Genomic DNA, 19,437 nt, shown 5'->3' with positions numbered 1-19,437 from the left:
TCATCAGTTACCAGATTCTACATGCATCCAACCCAAAGTCAGCCTGTATGCTTGTCTTTCTGGAGCCCATCCCAGCTGACAACAGGCGAGAGGTGTGGTACACTCTACACTGGTTGCCAGTCAATCACAGGATTGACACACAAAGACAGGCAATCACACACACTCACACCTAGGGGTAATGTAGAGTAATATTAATTACCTACTCTGCATTCTCTGGAGTACCCAGAGAAAACCCACACGGGCACAGAGAGAACATGTAACCTCCACACAGAAGAGCCCAGAACGGGATTCCAACATGGAATCCTCTTGCTGTGAGGCAACAGCACTGAACACCACGCCACCGTGCTGCACAAGCATTATATCCATTTAAGATAAATGGAGACTGACCAGAGAGTACTTCTAAATTCATCAAAACTGACTCACTTGATTGTTGGGTGACAAAATGAAAGTGTTGCTCAGTTGTTGTATTATTTGCTCTTATTTCATGTTGTTTTTTCAATTTATTCATGCAGTCCATGTTGCATGTATTTTGTTGGTACACAGATGGGCACAAGGACTAAAGTTCTTGACAAGGCAGTAGCGTGCTGAGTAAATGACAGGGTACAAAGTTCCAACTATACTCTGTGTTCATTGAGTCATTATATAAGTGCCCATTAAAAGTAAAATTCATCCAAATTCTCAGTATTTTATTAAAGCTAACATATCAAGATGGAAATCACAGCTTCAAATGCTTTTGATTAACAAATTAGAAAGTGATGTGTGTCTGAAAACAATAATTTTGTTTTTTTCCATTGAAGGCTTGTACTTGTTTTACTATTTGTTAATGTCTGTGAATGTTTGTTCTTGCATTGCGTTACATGCAGGTGATGCTGCACATTCTCACCTCATGAAGTAACTCTGTAGGTTTCCACTTTTGTTTTCAAAGCTACTGTTGAGATTTTTTTATGCAATATGGTAGTTCTTATATTATTATTGTTAATTGTTAATATTAGCTGTTTGTGCCCATGGAGTGGACCAGTAATATTTATTTTAATCAATAATTAATTTTAATGTCCCCGGAACATGTTGAACATTACTCTATAAACATCAGTCTCTTTACATTTTAGATTTTGATTTTGTTCCAAATGCACTTTGTACTTTTTGCTTTTTGTCATTTCCTCATTTCCACTGTCAGCTGTCCTGTTGGCCACTGAGCTCCACTGGCATAGATGTTGGTTAAGTTTCTTGCTCAATGTATGTTAATAGTAGGGGTCTGTGGAAGTGACAGTGACTCATCTGATTTCATCATCTACTCATTTACCCTACTAGTCTGAAGAATCATACTGGAGACTTTCTGGTCATGTGACCACATTATTAAACCTCCAAAGCACTACAATGAAATGAGAATAACATCCATTAAAATTAACAGTAATGACTGTTGTGCTTTGCCTTAAATTTGTGACATTTTATCATGTAGATAATCCCTGCAGCATGGGGAGTAATACTACTCTGATGTTAAAGCTTTGACTACTTGTACCCAGTGTATTCTGACACACTCACTAAGGAGACAGATGAAACACATTAGTCGGCCCTTGATGGAGTGCCAGACAGTGACTTTGCAGTTTTGGATCAAAGCTGAGGCCAAACCTAAGGGCCACACAAGCAGCAAGAAAATCTTCTCACAAGAAGGCAAACCAATCTTTTGGTCATAATGTTTTAATGTAATGTTCAGGAAATACCAGATACAAGTTAGGCTGGCAATTCTCAGACATTTTTGTGTTATTGTTGAATTAAGGCTGGCTATGAAAGAGCCAACTGTATTGTAGAACAAGTTAATTGCTGGTTTTGAGCTTTTAGTGGGATGCTTTCTTTTAACCACTTTTATCTGCTCTCTGTTTTCTCTGTGCCTGCAGAAGAATCCGCTGGCTTTATTCAGAGGGACTCTAAAATGACTGAGCTGAAGCGGCAGCTGGATCGGCTGATCGGTTATTATATAAGGAGTAGTTTTCCACACATGTTGTCTAAGTTTGACCTGCTTTTCTCTTCTCACTGCCGGCAAGTCAGGCTGCTTGCTGTTGCAAACTGTATTTCGCTGAATATAACTGGAACACTTTGGGATACCTTTGAATGGTGACCCGAATGCTTCCAGTGGCATAGTAAGAACACCATTGGTGTGTTTTTTTTTCTTGACTAGTGTTAGTCTGTGTGACATATTGATTTGACACAATGTGACCTGGCAGTCTGGAGGCTCACATCATAACATGTTTTTTGACTCATTTATTAGTCTGAGTATGTCATACCCATCATGAATAAGTAACTTCTTGTTTGCACAGGAAGCACTCCACAAGCAAGAGACAAACAAGAGCAACAGTTTCTGTTACTCCCACTCTATACCTGTTTGTGACATTAAAATGTCACTTAAGTAAGCATGTAAGTATGTAAATACAATCAGTAAAATGTACTTAAAGTACTAATTATGCAGAGCAAACTGTTAAATGTTGCATTCTTGGATTTTTATTATTCGTGCATTAATGTATATTTCACTGTTGTAATCAAAGTGATCAAAGTCAAAGTGGAGCTAATTATATAACTCGATTCCAAAGAAGTTGGCAAGCCATGTATAGTATAAATAAAAACAGAACGCAATCATTCACAAACCAAACCAACAGTGTTTACTGACAACAGTTTTACTAAGTGTTCCTGAGCCCATGTAGTAATACCCTTTACGCAATCATACATTTTACTAAGTGACGAACCTTGGACCGTGAATGACTGAGCCTTTCGAGGATGCCCCTTCCATACCCAATCATGATCCAATCAGGAATAACCAGTGAACCTGCTTACCTGCTCCAAACAGGTGTTTTCTGAGCAGCACACAATTTCCCTTTTGTTGCTTCTGTCCCAACATGCTTAAGACAGAATCAAAGACAAAATAAGTATATATTCACAAAAATCTGTGAAGTTGAAGAGGTAAAACATTAAATATGTTCTCTTTGTGCCATTTTCAGCTGAGTATATGTCCACCACAGCATCCAAACATCACGGGAATCAGGGTTGCATTTTGTTTGATTGTTTTTTTTGTGAGTAAATTCTAAATTTGGAAATGATAGTTGTCAAATAAATGGAGTGAGCTGTGAGTATTAAGTAGTAGCAGTATTTCAGTGGAAATAATTTAATTAAAGTATTTTTAATTTATTTATCATTTCTTTTGAAGAAAGATACTCAGTTTGAGAGAGAGGTATTTGGAGTTTACCCTCATAATGAATATATTCCCAAATATATTCATATATGTATATATATTTATATGTTCATCCCTGTGACCATGCTGACGGTCCGCATTTTTGGCCCTCCCACGCAATTGCGGTGTGACGCAGTCCTGCAGACCACGCCCCTAGTGCACCCTCTCCTCCCGCCGGTAATTGACTCGGTTAAGTGTTTGAGGTGGTATGGTTCTGGTTAGTGATGTAAGAGGGGTGTAATGGCACAGCCCTCAGCCTCTACCAATGGGAAATTTAGGACTCGACACCCATCTTCTGAGATCTTGCTATAAAACCGCCGTAAAACATCTCGTACTTTTCAGTTTATGTAAGAGTCATTAACCTGCGCAGCAGCATTTTGAATATTTAACAAGGTAGGTACAATTATGATTTTTAAAAAGTTTTATCATTTCAATTAATAGTGTTATGTTAAACAAATGAACAATGAATGGAGTTGTATGATAATTCAAGTTTTTCATGATTTGGCCGATGTTCAGGAAATATCTGACTTACTGTCAGATATTTGAGCTTTTTGCATAATCATTGATAAATTATTTATGGAGGAGTTGAGAATATGGACTCTGCAACACTCCTCTCTGCCGGTTCAGTGAAGAGGCGGACACCAACAGCTGGAACAAAATGACTCGTTCATGACTGAAAATCAAAAATTTGAGGAATTCGACATAAATAATACATTCTGCTTAATACATTCATCTTTAAATAATCTCTGAACGCATTACGATAATCATATGTTCTGATGAGCTCTAAAAATATAAATAAGAATATTTAGAATGCTCTTTATTCATAGTTATCCACTTTTATGCATGCAACAACAGCTCTGGAACAGTCTGCATGCACTTGTGCATGCGCACTGAAACGAGAAATTAGCGCTTGCAAGTATTCAGAGCCTCTACTTAAACAAAATAGCAATATCCTACTGCAAAAAATGTTTTTAAAATGAAGTACAGAAGAAATAGAGAGAAAATGTACCTCAAAGTTATCAAAAGAAGTATCACACAGAATGGACACTGTCATAGTGTTAAATTATTACATTTAGGCTAATATTAGGCTATTATCACATGAGAAGCATGTTAATGTTTTAGATGGTTAGAGAGAAGCTAATTATGAGTGTAATATGTTTTTAGGGTGATTACACATTTGTCAAGTCTAAATACCCAAAGTAATTTAATAAGCTTTAACTTTCAGTGTTGAGGAAATGTACTTTCCATCACTAAAAATGTCAAGATATTTTGCTGCTCTAGCAACTACTGTCCATCATCCCCATCAGTTTCAGGATGGATAACAAGTCTTACTTGGTTCAGATGAATGGTAATGGAGTCCATGGAAAAAGCACCGTTAATGCCAAAAGCCTAAATGGGACGGGAGTCAAGGGGAACGGCATCCACCACGTCAGTGTGAATGGCAGCTTATATCCGGCCAAAGCCAAGAGCCGCAGGCAGAGATGGGAAGTGAAACCCTCAGAGATGGCCAACAACACACTCAATCCCATCCGGGCCATTGTGGATGGGATGAAGCTCACCCCAAACCCAGATAAACCCATGATTGCACTCTCTATTGGTAAGAGGGCTTCTGTGTGATGATGGTTCAGTGATTTAACGTGACGTTTTGGAGATACCGCTTTATTACTTACATGTAATGCTAACGTTCAATAGGTAATTATTAATTCAATAATCCATAAGCCAACAAGCCATAAGACAGTCTTCTAATGAACACTCTTTGGATTATTCCTATAATGCATGAATATAATCAACAAACAATAACTATCCACTTAGAATTCCAAGTGGGTTTTAACTTATATGATATGATAACACAAGAGCTTGTAAAACATGTTTACATCATATTGTCCATTCGATGTCATCCACTTATGTATTCATTTTTATTTTACTATTGTCTGCCAATTCTACTAGCTTTCTATCTTGTATTTTTTTTTTGTCTTATAGGATGTTGCCATTTGCCATTCATTTAATGCTTAATTTAATCTGAGCTTTGCTGACTGATTGCTTATTGTCACATTCGTTATCCAGGGGATCCCACTGTGTTTGGAAACCTTCCTACAGATGACGCAGTGATTCAGGCCATGAAAGATGCCATAGACTCCCATAGATACAACGGCTATGCTCCTTCCATTGGTGAGTCACACTAACCAGCAAACCGACTAAATCCAAAGCGAGCATGTTTAAATGCACAACGGATGCAAACGTCTTTTCATGTTAGCTTTAAGAGCATAACCACAGATGCATAAAGATGAGATTTTTTGGTGGTACAGCTATGCTTGGTGACTCTGCATGTAGTCACCGTCAAACTGTATTGAGGAATTTAGAAACAAGTAATAGTAAGTAAATCACATACTGCATTGTCAATTACTCAACTCCAGTATGTTGCTCCAGTTGTATGATGCGATTTTTCATTATCTGTAATTAGATCTACAGATAGTGAAAAATCATCAATATGTGTCTCTGTTTGCACGTACTGTATATTCTCTCCGTGTTCACTGGCAGGTTATCTGAAGAGCCGAGAGGCTGTGGCCAACTTTTACAGCTGCCCTGAGGCTCCACTAACTGCAGAGGTGCCGACCCCTCATACACCTCATACCTTTTTCATCCTTATTCCATGGCAGTGTTACCTTTGAAAACGCTGTTCCCATATTGTGTGCAAATGGAAGTTAATTTCAGCAGCATCATGTCATAAACACAATACTTGCAGAATTATGCACCTAATTAATGAGGCTAAGGCATCAAAGTGCATGTCTTGTTATAATGACTTTATTCAAGTCACAGAATAGAAACTGTAGGGTTATCATGGGTATATAGTATTCATGTCTATGTCCTTAAAAGTAAAGCACATACACCCTCCCTTCCAGGATGTGATTTTGACCAGCGGGTGCAGTCAGGCCATTGACCTGGCTATCAGTGTTCTGTGTAACCCAGGGGACAACATCCTGGTTCCATGCCCAGGCTTCTCTTTATATAAGACTCTGGCTGTCTCTATGGGCATTGAGGTCAAACTCTACAATCTGCTGGTAAGTGGTGTATAGACTAGTTTTATCATCGTGATTAACACTATCAAAAGCTTTCTGTACATCTATAAATAATGCCACCCTGTATTCTTGCATGTATGCCCGGGGACTGAGGGTATATGATCAGTACAAGTTCTGTTCCTACGAAACACATTTTGTTCATCTGCCAAGAATAATAACAAATGTGCATGCTTTATGACGATCAAAAACACAAACGCCTGAAGAACTGTTTTGCCATATGCACCCGGTGGAGTGAGAGCAGCACCAGCTTGAAACACGATCCAGTTCTGTTAATGCATTGGTGTTGTAAAAATGTTTTTTATCTTCCTAATTTTCTTTTGTTTTGTGTAGTTCGCACCACATGGTATCTCATAAGTCATGAATGAGAGGCGATGCTGACACTTCAGTTACACAGATTCATATTTTGACATAATTTTAATACTTTTGGAAATATAGCAGGTATAAAGGCTAACTGGTTGCTCTTGCAGATTGCATATCATTGAAAAATGGATTATTGTCCTTGGACACTCTGAGTGCCCTTCTTGCTTCAAATGTAAACTCTCATTGCTGTGCACATCATAGAAATTCCAATCATCTGCGATGTATGACCTCTGACATCAGACCTAGAAGAGATAGATAGTGAATGAGCCAACCCTTTTAACACCCACATGATGTTAAAAAGTTATTTACTCTGAATGAGCTATTACAGGCTCAAGGACTTGGTCAGTGGTCAAAGGCCATTATTATAGGCCACAAGTATTACTGTTAACAACCTTATATTGGCTGCTCAGTGAGACATCTTCTCATACACAGTAAAATTTCTCTCCTCATTCTGACATTTTTTGTTTTGCAGCCAGAGAAGTCATGGGAGGCTGACTTGCAACACCTGGAGAGCCTGATTGATGAGAGGACATCCTGTTTGATTGTTACCAATCCATCCAACCCATGTGGCTCCGTCTATAGCAAGGAGCACCTACAGAAGATCATCAAAGGTCAGCTGAAGCCAGAGAGAAACAAGAGAGACAATAAATACAATATTTCCCTCATCTTAGTATAACAATGAAATGATTCTTGATTTTTTTGTTGTTGTTTTCAGTGGCCTCCAGACACTGCCTTCCTATTCTGGCTGATGAAATCTACAGCGACATGGTGAGCACAACTTCACACCGACACAAATCATGTAGCACAGGTTGGCAGGTGGACTTGGTCCTCTGTAACACCAGCGAGACACATTTTTCATCACAGTGACAGCAGAGGTTGTGTTTCATGTGGTGGTATTTGCCCTGGCTCTAAATGGTCAGTGGACAACTCCACATCAGCACACGGGGGATTACGGGCCTTGTGTGGTGAATGAGGCCTGGAAGCAGCAACCAGTAAGGCGGGTACGCTGGATGAGTGAGGGGCCGGGAGGTCAGCAGGGACAAGCAGCGGACATGGGCCAGGGTGACTCAGGCTGACTGCATGTGCATATTCAAAAGTACCAAGCAGTTAATTTTTTTTTTTTGTCACATACTCAACCATACACAGTACAAAGTATAGTGAAGATCATTCTCTTCATTTTTTACAAGTGAGTATTTTATGATTTCATTTTTTAAGACATATTACAACATTGCAGTGACGCCAATGAAATCTATGAAATCTATGACTGGTGACCCTGTAACTGCAGATATTCCAAGTTCAGGTATCAGAATCAACATGGAGAGGGACAAAGCTGTAGCATTACACCTCTAATTTCTGCCTCGTGCCGAATGCAGCAGCGGCATTATGCTAATTATTCATGTGAAATTTACAGCTGCACTTTATGTTAATTTAGCTGATGTTCCTGCTTAACAGACATTAAAGGTTTTCGCAATGAGTGTGTGACAGCTCTTAATGATTCTAACTTAATGAACTCAGTCATTTTACTCTCCTCCCTACTTTTTCTGCTTCTCTGCACATTAAAAGAGTCGTACGGTTTCATGATAAGGTCAGTTCATACATCATGCTCACGTCACGTTCACACTGACATCATCTGAACTCATGAGGACAGCTTGCTTTTTTGCTGTTTGAATACACCTTTACTAACTTTACCAACATAATCCCTTGAACGACATAGATGAAATTACAATCATAGAAACAGAGGTAGTGGATGAGTCAACTCTCTGAAGAGAACACTGTCAGTACATTTAGTCCAGAGTGTTGGCATCAGTGTTGGCCTTGACAAAGTCTGTACTGATCAAACTTTAGCTGAAGGTCATGCAAACATGTAAACAGATTTATACACACACACACGCACGCACGCACGCACGCACACACACACACAGACTCCTGTACCCACAGACACACAGACAAGGAGCATCATGTACAGACACTCGCAGCCAGGCTGAATGTTGTTTCGTCAACTCACTAAAAATTACAGATAAGGTAGGAGCTGAATTTTCTAGTGCAGTAGTTTTCCACTTTAATTCTGATAATGTGATCCAAAGCGTCTTTCAGCCTTTGACTGACTGAATATCAACTCACATACTTCAGTTTTCAGTCTTTTTTCAGCTATGTTCTTTTACAAGTCAGTGTCATATCATAGCATTAATTTTATTGCCTATAATAGGTACTGCTAAAGAAGTTAATAGTAGTATGATTTTAAAGTGGACAAATAGAGGTAGACTCTGTTCGTTCGTCAAATATGAGGTTTATTAAGACAGAGAGAGGCAGAGCATGAGCATCTCCGTCTCAGTAGAATTCCACATATAAAACTTTGGCTCACAGCTATAAAAAATAGATGCACCACCACCACCACAAGCATCTGAACATTTCCCTTTAAACACAAGCAGACCAGAATGACTCTGCACTTTTTAGCCTACATGTGTTTGTAATTAACACAGATGTCAGGTTTTGGCAGCAGACACAGGAGGAATGGGGGCGTGTTGTGGTGGGTGGAGAGCTGGGAAAGGGGTGTTGTAGCGAGGACTTTTTATTTAGGTTAAGGGGCCAGGGTGTCTGCCGACTACACCAGCCAAGCAAGCTTCACTCAGTGGGGCATTTCGCCACTTTTCGGCATTTTTATTTAAACTTAGTTTCAAAAAGTTAGTTTTACTACTGAACATATTCACATAGTGAAATGTAATATCACATATAAAGTGCATTAACTCATGTACTATAAACTTGAGGTGTAAACTTTATACTTTTACTCCATTCCATCTCAGCGTGAAATATTGTACTTCTTACTGAACTACAGTAGTAGTTTGTCTGTGGAGATTCTCAGTCATCCAGGTCTTATTCACTCAAAGAGTTAAAGCAAGGCATCTGGACTAGTGAAGAGTGGGCTTGAAGACGTTTCGCTGCTAATCCAAGCAGCTTCATCAGTTCTGAAAAAACTGACTGGTGGGGAACAAATATATAATCTGGGTATTTCATTTTCTTCTGGGGGACAGCCGTGGCCTAGAGGTTGGAGAAGCGGTCACCGGTTCAATTCCCCCACCGGACGGGCAGGAAAAATTTGGGTGTGGTGGAGTGATTAATGCGAAAAATGCCCCCCCCCTCCATTAGCCGACTGATGCGCCCTTGAGCAAGGCACTTAACCCCCCAATATGCTCCCCGGGCGCTTGATGCTGCCCACTGCTCCTGTGTGTGTGTCACTGCATGTAATTTGCCGGGTGTTGCATGTGTGTGTTCAACTAAGGATGGGTCAAATGCAGAAGACGAATTCAGTGTGTGTATGTAAAAATATATATACTGTCAATAAAGCTGATTCTTCTTCTTCTTCCTGCTCCTGTCACCAGGTTTTCCCAGGCTGCGATTGTCCTTCCATGCCATCTCTCAGCAGTGACGTTCCTATCCTTTCCTGTGGCGGCTTAGCTAAACGCTGGCTGGTACCCGGTTGGAGGATGGGATGGATCCTCATCCATGACAGGAATGATATATTTGGATCTGAGGTACATAAGCTTTTTTGTGCATTCTTTTAACAGAGAGAGAGAATAGGAAGACTGCAACACATAACTATTACATGTACCCAATGACACATGGAGTATATCCCCTCTGAAGATTCGACAGGGTCTGGTGAAACTGACCCAACGTATTCTGGGAGCCTGCAGCATTGTCCAAGGTGCGCTGGAGAGCATCCTCAATAACACACCTCAAAGCTTCTACAACAGCACCATCAGCTTTCTGAAGGTAAACGGAGTGGGGTGAACCAAGATTGAATTATATCCTTCTGCATTATATACATACTTATTTTACAGGGACTTTGATCACAGTACTGTCTCAATGATACCTTGGACACATACTGTATGTCAGTTGGCTGGATGTCATTTTTTTCCCCTCAGTCCAACGCAGAGATTTGTTTCAACGAGCTGTCCACCATCCCCGGCCTGAACCCCGTCATGCCTTCAGGAGCCATGTACCTCATGGTCAGTGCTGGAAGTGTGTGTGGTTTATTTTGAACATGGACATACAAGCAAATATTTATTTTACATCATTGTTTTGACTTTGTAGTTAAAGAGGCACTCCACAGATTCACACTCCACAGAGAGTTTTCTCCTTCCAGAGAGTACAAGTTCTTCTGTGGTTCAAGGGAGAGCTTTCTGAAGTCTGAAAAACTAACTCTGACAACACCCTCAGGATTATCTTGATTTAGACTGGGGGAAATACATTTTTTCTTAACAGATAATGTGAGTTTTAGGCTGAGAGGTTGAAAGACAGGGGCATTAACTAGGCAGAGGGACTCTGCTAATGAAAGATGCTATAGAGTTGCATTATGGGAAGTTTAGGACCCAGTGTGACCCTGTTATTCTGTAAATTACAAAAGATCAAAAAGGCCACTGTAAATTACCAGCAGTTACAATATAGCATCTCAAAATTGACAGCTGTATTTATAAATGTAATGGGGAAAAACTATTTCCCTCAATTAATATGTTGCTATCAGGTTCCTGATGAATAATTTTGAATAATGAATGAATAATAATTTTTTACCTTTTGTGTAGCTGATGCAGATGTAAAAAACATATCTTAATATTCACCATATGAGCCAAACTTAATAAACAGTATAAAATGTTACATCATGTATGTGAATCTAAACAGTATTTTACAAATTTATTGACGGTTTTAAAATAAGTTTGAATTTCTCCTGAGAGAAAATTCTGTTTGTATGTGTATGTCTGTGCAGGTGGGGATCGAAATGGATCACTTTCCAGATTTTAAAAATGACGTGGATTTCACTGAACGGCTGGTGACTGAGCAGTCTGTCTTCTGTCTGCCTGCCTCAGTGAGACACCTTCCCTTTGTTGTCACAGCTCATCATTTATCCATTTTTCGCTACATTCGTCTTCACACATGAGTTTGAATAGAAATGAAAAACATATGTCATGACTTTAATACTTAAGAGTGTCCTTGTTCTGTTCTCTCCCAGGCATTTGAGTATCCTAACTTCTGTCGCATTGTGGTGACGGTGCCAGAGGAGATGATGCTGGAGGCCTGTGGTCGCATCAGGGAGTTTTGCCAGCGTCACTATCGGCCCAGCAGCCGTGACAGCAATGACCTGGACCAGTGATGCAGCAGAGCCGGACCAGTCTGACAGCATGGACCCTGCAGAGACCAAAGCCTGGAGGAGGGAAGAACTGTCCTCCAGTCACATATATCGAGCTGGAATCAGCTTTGAAATTTTATTCAACCAAGTTAGAGATGTAGAAATCATATGTCAAAACTGTGTTCATATTTGTTATCACTCTATATGATGGTCCATTGATGGTGTAATTTTTGAGAAACTAATATTTATATTTTATACAGGAAACTTATATTAACCTCTACTTGTTTTTTGTATATTTATATAATTTGTGTAACGCTTTGTATGTCTGTGTGATGTACTCTCTTTGATATCAACTGCAGGATTGTAGACCTTACATATACTGCATGCACCAGTTGGCTTCTTTGCTGTCACAGTTAAAAAAGTGAATATATATTTGAACGTTCACTTTTATAAATGTTATGAATTGATAATCTTCTACATACTTTGCTTGTGCTAGAAAATGTTAGACTACACTGGCACACTCTTTATCAGAACAATCTCTATACTATTTGTATTTTAATTGCGTGTAATACTGAGTCACATATATTTACGGAAAAAAAAAATATTTTGTAGTTTCGTTAATTGTTATCTAATAAAACCATGTTGACATGATTTGTGTTGAACATTAAAAGAAAGTTGTTTTGCAAAACATGCTGAGATTTAAAAACTCTCAACCTCAACTCAAATCAGCCTAATAAGAAAACCACCAAGACAAAATAAGACATTAACAAGGTAATGTTACATGGGCTGACTGTTCTTTAGAAATCAGCTCCAAATTGTTAATCAACAGTTTTCTTTGGAGCATCAAACTCTACTTTCCACAGCATATTTGATTCTTATGTAACCTCCTATGACATCTGACCATACTTCCAATACACACTAGTACACATTTGGATCCTTCTGGATCCTCCTCCATAAACGTGTGTGATGCAGTCAGTGTTGCATGTTAGTAACACTGACTAAAACCTCACAGAGTCTTGAAAAAAAATAAATAAATAAAATATATATATATATATATATATATACTGTATAATCTATAATCCTGACAATCCTGTCTTTAAGGTATTATGTTTTTTATTATTATTATGTTCTTTGAATCATTTACATTTAACAACAAAATCTTCAAATCACAGATCATAAGAGCAACTAAAAAGAAATGTTCATATTCCCCAAAAACTAAAAAATATTTCCCAGATTGCATGTGGAGCCCCAAGAGCTATTGAAAAGGCCATAACATCAGTACTATTGCACAATTTCCTGTTATGGGCCTAGACAGCCTTCAAGATCATCATACAGGTAGACATTGATTCACAAGGATTGACTGTGATGATAAGAACAAATGAACACACCAATTAACTGATGCACACACACATCCCTATAAAAAAATGAAATACAGTTTCTGTGAAACATAGACTCACACCAAGCTAGACCTGGATAAAGCTGTTTTAGCATGGAGATTCCTTATATCATGATTAGACTATTTTTTATATATTTCACACACTTCACACTTCATCAGACAAACACAATTATTACATAACTAATAATAAAACATGAGATATTTGCAAATCAATCCTCCATTGTAACGTGTAATTTAATATTTGAAGATTGGTCACTGATATATCACTAAATCATTTTACTTCAGATCTGCAGCATTTGTTTTGTCGCTGCACAGAACAGTGATACAATATCTCCATCTAATGTTGAAATGAAAATGTTACATCAGATTTTTCTTACAATGTGACCCTGCCTGTGTGTGTGTGTGTGTGTGTGTGTGTGTGTGTGTGTGAGGGAGAGAGAGAGTGTGGGTGTATGTTTATCTCTGTGTGTGTGTACACTACTACCCCTATGAGAAGAGTGACCTTTGCAACATGCTCCTCCTCACCTACTAAGTATACGCATAAATACTTGGTGGTGGTGAAGTACTTTGTGTGTTGTCCAATAATTAACCACTGCACTGATAAGACGAGAAGAGGGACAGAAAGAAAGAGTGAGAGGGGAAGAAAGAGGAGAGACAGCAGGAAAGACACACATGAAACAGATATAAACTCAGCAAGGAAAAAGGACGTTGACTCAGCAGCTGCACTTTGAGGGGGAAAAAGAGGAAGAGGAAAGCTCTGACAGTGTGCTGGTGTGTGCAGCAAGTGTGTGCTGAGGCTCTCATTTTGCTTTTCTTCTGCAGTGGTTAAATGTACTCCATGGAGGACACACAGGTGGCCAGGACCATAGAGCTGAATGATGGCACACGAATGCCAGTTTTGGGTCTGGGGACATGGAAGGTAGCCTCGACACTCATTCATATACATGCCTTATACTGTCATGAATCCAGTTGTCATCAGTTTGTTTTCTTGCATAAAATATGTTTGTTATGTATGTTTTTAAAATGAATACATTTTAGGTAAAATAGTATTTACTGAATGAAGTCTGCCCAAGGAGACAACTAAAAATACTGGAAAGTATTTCTGATTGGCAGATTACTGGCCCTCATACTGTTCAAATGTCAACAGCAAATAACTTCCTGTGAAACAGCTACTTTTCATTTTTATGTTTGTGTTATTGGATGGTTTTAACAAATGAGTGTGTGACTTTCTTACAGACTTTGTAGACAGAGTTTACAACCTTGACAGAGTTTGCAACCTTGAACCCCAAGACCATCTGTTGCTACTGAACTCCACTCAAAAACTCCACATAGAGATAGTATGCAGAAGCCATATACAGAGCATGTGGAATGACTTCATGATTTTACTTTATCTATCTGTCTGGGTGTTTGTGTATATTATACTACTCTTATTTGCTTTCTTGCTTGGAGTTAAATGTGAAAATTGACAACTTTCTCAAGTCCGGTTTAATGTTTAACGGTGGTTATGTTGAGACCTGTTACTTGGGAAAATTTGTTACCATTTCACAAGACTTAGTCCAGTGTTTACACTAAGCAAAGTTAACCAGCTGCTGGCTGTGGCATTAGACAGACAAAAGTGGTTTCAATCGTCTCATCTAACTCGCAGCAAGAAAGTAAATAAGTGAATCAGTATTTCTTGAAACACACTACAGTACTGTATCATTACCATATTAACAAAATCACCAAAACAGATAATATCTGAGAATACGGCGAGCCTCTGTTAAACCATCCACAGTACACTTTGTATTGTAAACAGTACATCTGGGTCGGATTGAAGAGACAGAGAGTTAATGGTCCATTTAAAAATGATTTACTTGTTGCAGTCCTCCCATCTTCCCCACACCTCAGCCCAGGGTGCAGTAGAAACTGCGATTGCAGCTGGCTACCGCCACATAGACACCGCTTACAGTTACGGCAATGAGACTGATATTGGCAAGGCTCTGCAATGCAAGATGCAGCAGGGCATCATCAGACGCCAGGACATGTTCATTGTCAGTAAGGTGAGTGCTGAGGACAGCAGGTGTTAGAGGACAGCCATGGTGAAATATGAGGAGAGGAATTACATCTCATTTGTGTTCTTTGTTGAACTGCAAAAGTTAGAAAAAAAACAAATCCAGCTGTGTCATGCTTGAAAGTGGACAAACTGAGTGTGACAGATAGATGAAAAGGGGCTTTTTGATGTTTTCTGACTTATTCAAATAAACCTTTTAGTTATCAAAAGAAAATAGTGTCACATATCAACATATTTTGTACATGCACAAACACTCAGATTTATGAAGCCTTTTATTGCTCGATATGTTGCTTTATATATTATTTATGTTATTCTATTATATTTTGCTGTTAACTCTCCTGTTCTGTATTTTATTTTAATAGCTGTGGTGCACCCATCATGCCCCTGAGGACATCCCTGTGTGCCTGAACAAGTCCCTGAATGATCTCCAGTTGGACTACCTGGATCTTTACCTTGTGCATTTCCCTGTTGGCTTCAAGGTTGAATGTAATCTTGCTGTTTATCCTATTTTTATATCTTTCACTTTCTTTCTTGGTTGGGAAAACTGCAAGTGCAATATCTGTACAACAAAGAATTTCCCCTCTAGACAAAAAAAAAAAAAAATATGATTCTGATTCTGATGTAACATCCAAAATAATGTGGCAGGATTCAAATGTTACTGTCCCTAATCTCATTGGTCCTTAGCAAAGGCTAGAAAAAATCTGACTGGAGCTGGTATAGGCTGTAAAGACCATTAACCAAGGCTCTGATGTGACAGTAAATGTTTAAAGCTGCATCACATGATTTTGGAACATCAATGACCAGAAACCCTCTGCACCAAGCTAGCTTTATGATGTTAATGGTTGTGAAGTTACAGCTAACATATTAGCCAACGATTGCTGACAACGAGGCACATGGCCGTCCCACTGGAGTTGTGTTTCTATATCCACCCAACAAATATTAATTCAGCATTAACACTGTTTTTGTCTCCACAAAGGTATAAATAAATATCTACATCTTAACCACCTAAATATTTAATTTATGTGCTAGTTGCTAGCTTGTCTGCTGTTCATGGCTGGGCAGATAATGTACAGTCAGTGAATTTATCAAAGTTCATCAAAACTGAAAACAGCTGCCTGTGAAAAATTGGATGAAAACCTTTTTCTCATGCAGGTAATTAGTATAAGCTGCAAAAGAGTTTCTGTGCAAGCAAGAGAACCAACATACTCAGCGAAAAGAAGCTAATTGAAATCTGCACTAAGCAGCAACGTTAACTCTGGGTTGGACACTATGAGCAACTTGTTTAAATTAAATGTCATTATTCATTGCCATCAAAATTTCACTTTGCACAGGTTATAGTAATTGCTGGCAAAATATTTTGCAAAATTACAAATAAGCATTTGTTTTGACTGTAACTTTGTATTTCTTCTTAGAAAATGGGTGATGAGCTTTTCCCAAAGAAGGATGGAAAAATACTGACCTCTGACATAGACTATATAGATGTGTGGAGGGTAAGAACTCATGCACTCTCTCTGTTTCAATGGCACGAGTTTAAAAATTTGTTTCGATTAAACTACATATCTGTGAGCCTTTTAGAGTGGATGGTAGATATGTGTTTACCATCACTGTCTGTTGCTGTGTTTACAGGGGATGGAAGCCCTGCAAGCCTCAGGGAAGGTGAAGAGCATCGGCGTGTCCAACTTCAGCATCCTGCAGCTGGAGAGACTTCTTGCTGTGTGCAGGGTGCCTCCTGCTGTCAATCAGGTAGTACATATATAGCTCCTTTCTTGACCCACATAGGACTCTGTTCATTCAAGAAAGTCTTATATCCTGATACCCTTTGGACTCATAAAATATACTTTCATTTTTGGGCAAGAAATCAGTGTTTCAACCTGTAGAACAAGACTGTTAAAAACACCGAACAGCGAGACACCATGTTATGACACCATACTAAGGGTCAAACAATGATATGATACAGGGCGTCATATGGCATTGTACATCACTTACCAAACTGTCTCCATGAGCATCCATATGTGCTCCCCTTTTATTTGATGTTATATCATTCATAGGTGGAGCTGCACCCCTATTTTGTGCAGAAAGAGATGATAGAGTTCTGTAAATCCAAGAACATTGCCCTGACTGCCTACAGCCCCTTTGGCTCACCTGAGAGGCCCCCAGAGCTGTAAGACACACAGTATGACTCACAATTTTCCACTGGTTATAAAAGAATCCTGGATGTTTCATAAACTTAGGCGTGGTCATGCACAGAGGTCACTCTCTGATTCATGGAGAACATTTAGAAACTCACCTCAAACTACTAATTTGTGAAAGCATATACAGACTTTGATTCCGAGAGTGGTGTTTTCTACTGGTTTTAGCTTCTCCTTGTGGACTTAAGAACTTTGGATGTTGTTAAGGATCTTGTCTGATTTTGTGAAGTTATTGGGGCAGGAGATCTCACAACCCCTAGCCTCATTGTTATGCTATGGGATTTACTCCCTTTGTGAGCTTACTTATCTCAACTACAACCTCTGAGCCCAAGTTCAGTAATAAGTAGTTTAAACATATAGACACTTAAAGCTCATCAGGCTTGATACAAGTCCAGCTGACTGCAGATGGTAGGTGAGGTTCTTTAATGTTTCTGATGCAGACTGAGCAATGAGTGTGATGGAATTTACTATCGCTCTCCATCGAAACGTCTGAGTCCTGAAATAAAAATGCGATGCTCTGTCTTTGTCTTAGGATCAAAGGAGACACTGATCCACATAAGATACTGGAGGACCCAGTCGTAGCAGATATAGCCAAGAAGCACAAACGTAGCCCTGCACAGGTCCGTGTGAGTCAGTCCACTGTAAATGTGTTTATGTGTGTGTATTCCTTTGCCAGTAACAGCGACATTCTTCCAGGTGTTGCTGAGGTACCATGTACAGCAGGGTATTGCAGTCATCCCTAAGAGTGACAAGCCTCATCACATTCTTGAAAACACAAAGGTAAAAAAAAAAATCTTCTGTGTGCTTTATGTAATCAATAGTTGATTGATCATTAATAATGAATAAGATACAAACGGCCATTTTTTTTTGTTTGTTTTATTTCAACAATTCTAGCAACTCGTTAGTTATGTGACTAGATGTGTGATCTGTATCAATGCTGTTGATGTTTCGTGCAGATCTTTGACTTCAGCCTGACTGAAGAAGACATGGGAGCGCTGAGAGGACTGGACCGAGGGTGGAAAGCCGATGAGCTTGATGAGTGAGTCAACACACAGACATTGGAGCAGCAGTTGTCTGCAAGGTGCAGCATTTTCACAGTTGTTGCTGCTTTTCTGTTTGTCAGAATCAAGTCTCATCCGTACTACCCCTTCGTGTGAGGCTGCCAGCGGAGTGGAGGGAAAAGACAGCAAACTGCATTTACTAATACCATAAACATCAACCAGACTTCAGCTTCATGCAGGCTACCTACAGTATCAAACAATGTAATTTAACATTGACTTGTTTACCTAATAATGATGAAATGTGAAGGTGAAGACAAATATGAAGACTATGAAGAAGACTCTGTCTTCGACTATGAATGTAATAAATGTGATGAACAAATTCCAGGACATTCATAAGCTCTTTTCTATTTTGTCAAAAACTGATGGAAAGCTTACTTTTTAAATGCCTTTCTATTTTGAATAAAATACTATATGTTTGTTTGAGTATTGTTTTATTTCACAAGGCAAAATGACTAATATATATTCCTAAGAAAACAACATACAGATTTACAAAAATAATCCCTCTCGACCAAGTGTTTGGCGATACGAGCTCTTGAGCCTTCTGTCTTTATTTGTTTAATTTGCTGAGAGTTTTATAGCTCTCGGCCAATAACAGCACACAGGGTGTGTTTTCAACCAGGTGTCGGACTGTAAGCATGCATCCTGCTGATGTTGCTGATCCGGTGTATCCTAACACATGACGCATTGTGGTGACGGTGCCAGAGGAGATGATGCTGGAGGCTTGTGGTCGGATCAGGGAGTTTTGCCAGCGTCACTATCGGCAAATCAACCCTCCATTGTAACGTGTAATTTAATATTTGAAGATTGGTCACTGATATATCACTAAATCATTTTACTTCAGATCTGCAGCATTTGTTTTGTCGCTGCACAGAACAGTGATACAATATCTCCATCTAATGTTGAAATGAAAATGTTACATCAGATTTTTCTTACAATGTGACCCTGCCTGTGTGTGTGTGTGTGTGTGT

General features: G+C 39.1%; 2 protein-coding genes across 3 annotated transcripts; both read left to right on the top strand.

Annotated features, from left to right (window-relative positions):
* The first annotated feature begins 3,498 nt into the window (after nucleotides 1-3,498).
* tat (tyrosine aminotransferase) lies at nucleotides 3,499-12,424 on the top strand. Of its 2 annotated transcripts, none has more exons than XM_046393843.1 (12): nucleotides 3,499-3,610; nucleotides 4,525-4,814; nucleotides 5,282-5,386; nucleotides 5,756-5,823; nucleotides 6,118-6,276; nucleotides 7,127-7,265; nucleotides 7,370-7,422; nucleotides 10,032-10,184; nucleotides 10,294-10,422; nucleotides 10,575-10,658; nucleotides 11,414-11,512; nucleotides 11,657-12,424. In XM_046393843.1, exons 2-12 carry the CDS (start codon nucleotides 4,532-4,534, stop codon nucleotides 11,795-11,797), a joined length of 1,413 nt encoding a protein of 470 aa, XP_046249799.1. In that variant the 5' UTR covers nucleotides 3,499-3,610; nucleotides 4,525-4,531; the 3' UTR covers nucleotides 11,798-12,424. The 2 variants fall into 2 exon arrangements, with proteins under 2 accessions (XP_046249799.1, XP_046249800.1); XM_046393844.1 differs by having other exon boundaries at nucleotides 3,515-3,610; nucleotides 4,559-4,814.
* A 1,404-nt stretch (nucleotides 12,425-13,828) lies between these two features.
* Nucleotides 13,829-18,886, top strand: LOC124062438 (aldo-keto reductase family 1 member B1-like). Its single transcript, XM_046395203.1, has 10 exons — nucleotides 13,829-14,088; nucleotides 15,032-15,208; nucleotides 15,582-15,698; nucleotides 16,632-16,709; nucleotides 16,846-16,962; nucleotides 17,268-17,380; nucleotides 17,941-18,028; nucleotides 18,105-18,188; nucleotides 18,365-18,447; nucleotides 18,532-18,886. Exons 1-10 carry the CDS (start codon nucleotides 13,999-14,001, stop codon nucleotides 18,563-18,565), a joined length of 981 nt encoding a protein of 326 aa, XP_046251159.1. The 5' UTR covers nucleotides 13,829-13,998; the 3' UTR covers nucleotides 18,566-18,886.
* Nucleotides 18,887-19,437: the final 551 nt, after the last annotated feature.

The sequence above is a fragment of the Scatophagus argus genome, chromosome 7, assembly GCF_020382885.2.
Source record: "Scatophagus argus isolate fScaArg1 chromosome 7, fScaArg1.pri, whole genome shotgun sequence".
Taxonomy (NCBI): Eukaryota; Metazoa; Chordata; class Actinopteri; family Scatophagidae; genus Scatophagus; species Scatophagus argus.
This window is presented reverse-complemented; position numbering and strand designations above follow the sequence as displayed.

Bases quoted from the DNA above. Each gene is read 5' to 3' on its own strand.
- tat (XM_046393843.1), top strand. From the start codon at position 4,532: ATGGATAACAAGTCTTACTTGGTTCAGATGAATGGTAATGGAGTCCAT. The intron at 10,185-10,293 runs GTACATAAGCTT...TCCCCTCTGAAG, and splicing joins ATGATATATTTGGATCTGAG to ATTCGACAGGGTCTGGTGAA. The intron at 11,513-11,656 runs GTGAGACACCTT...GTTCTCTCCCAG, and splicing joins TCTTCTGTCTGCCTGCCTCA to GCATTTGAGTATCCTAACTT.
- LOC124062438 (XM_046395203.1), top strand. From the start codon at position 13,999: ATGTACTCCATGGAGGACACACAGGTGGCCAGGACCATAGAGCTGAAT. The intron at 16,710-16,845 runs GTAAGAACTCAT...CTGTGTTTACAG, and splicing joins ACTATATAGATGTGTGGAGG to GGGATGGAAGCCCTGCAAGC. The intron at 17,381-17,940 runs GTAAGACACACA...TCTTTGTCTTAG, and splicing joins CCTGAGAGGCCCCCAGAGCT to GATCAAAGGAGACACTGATC.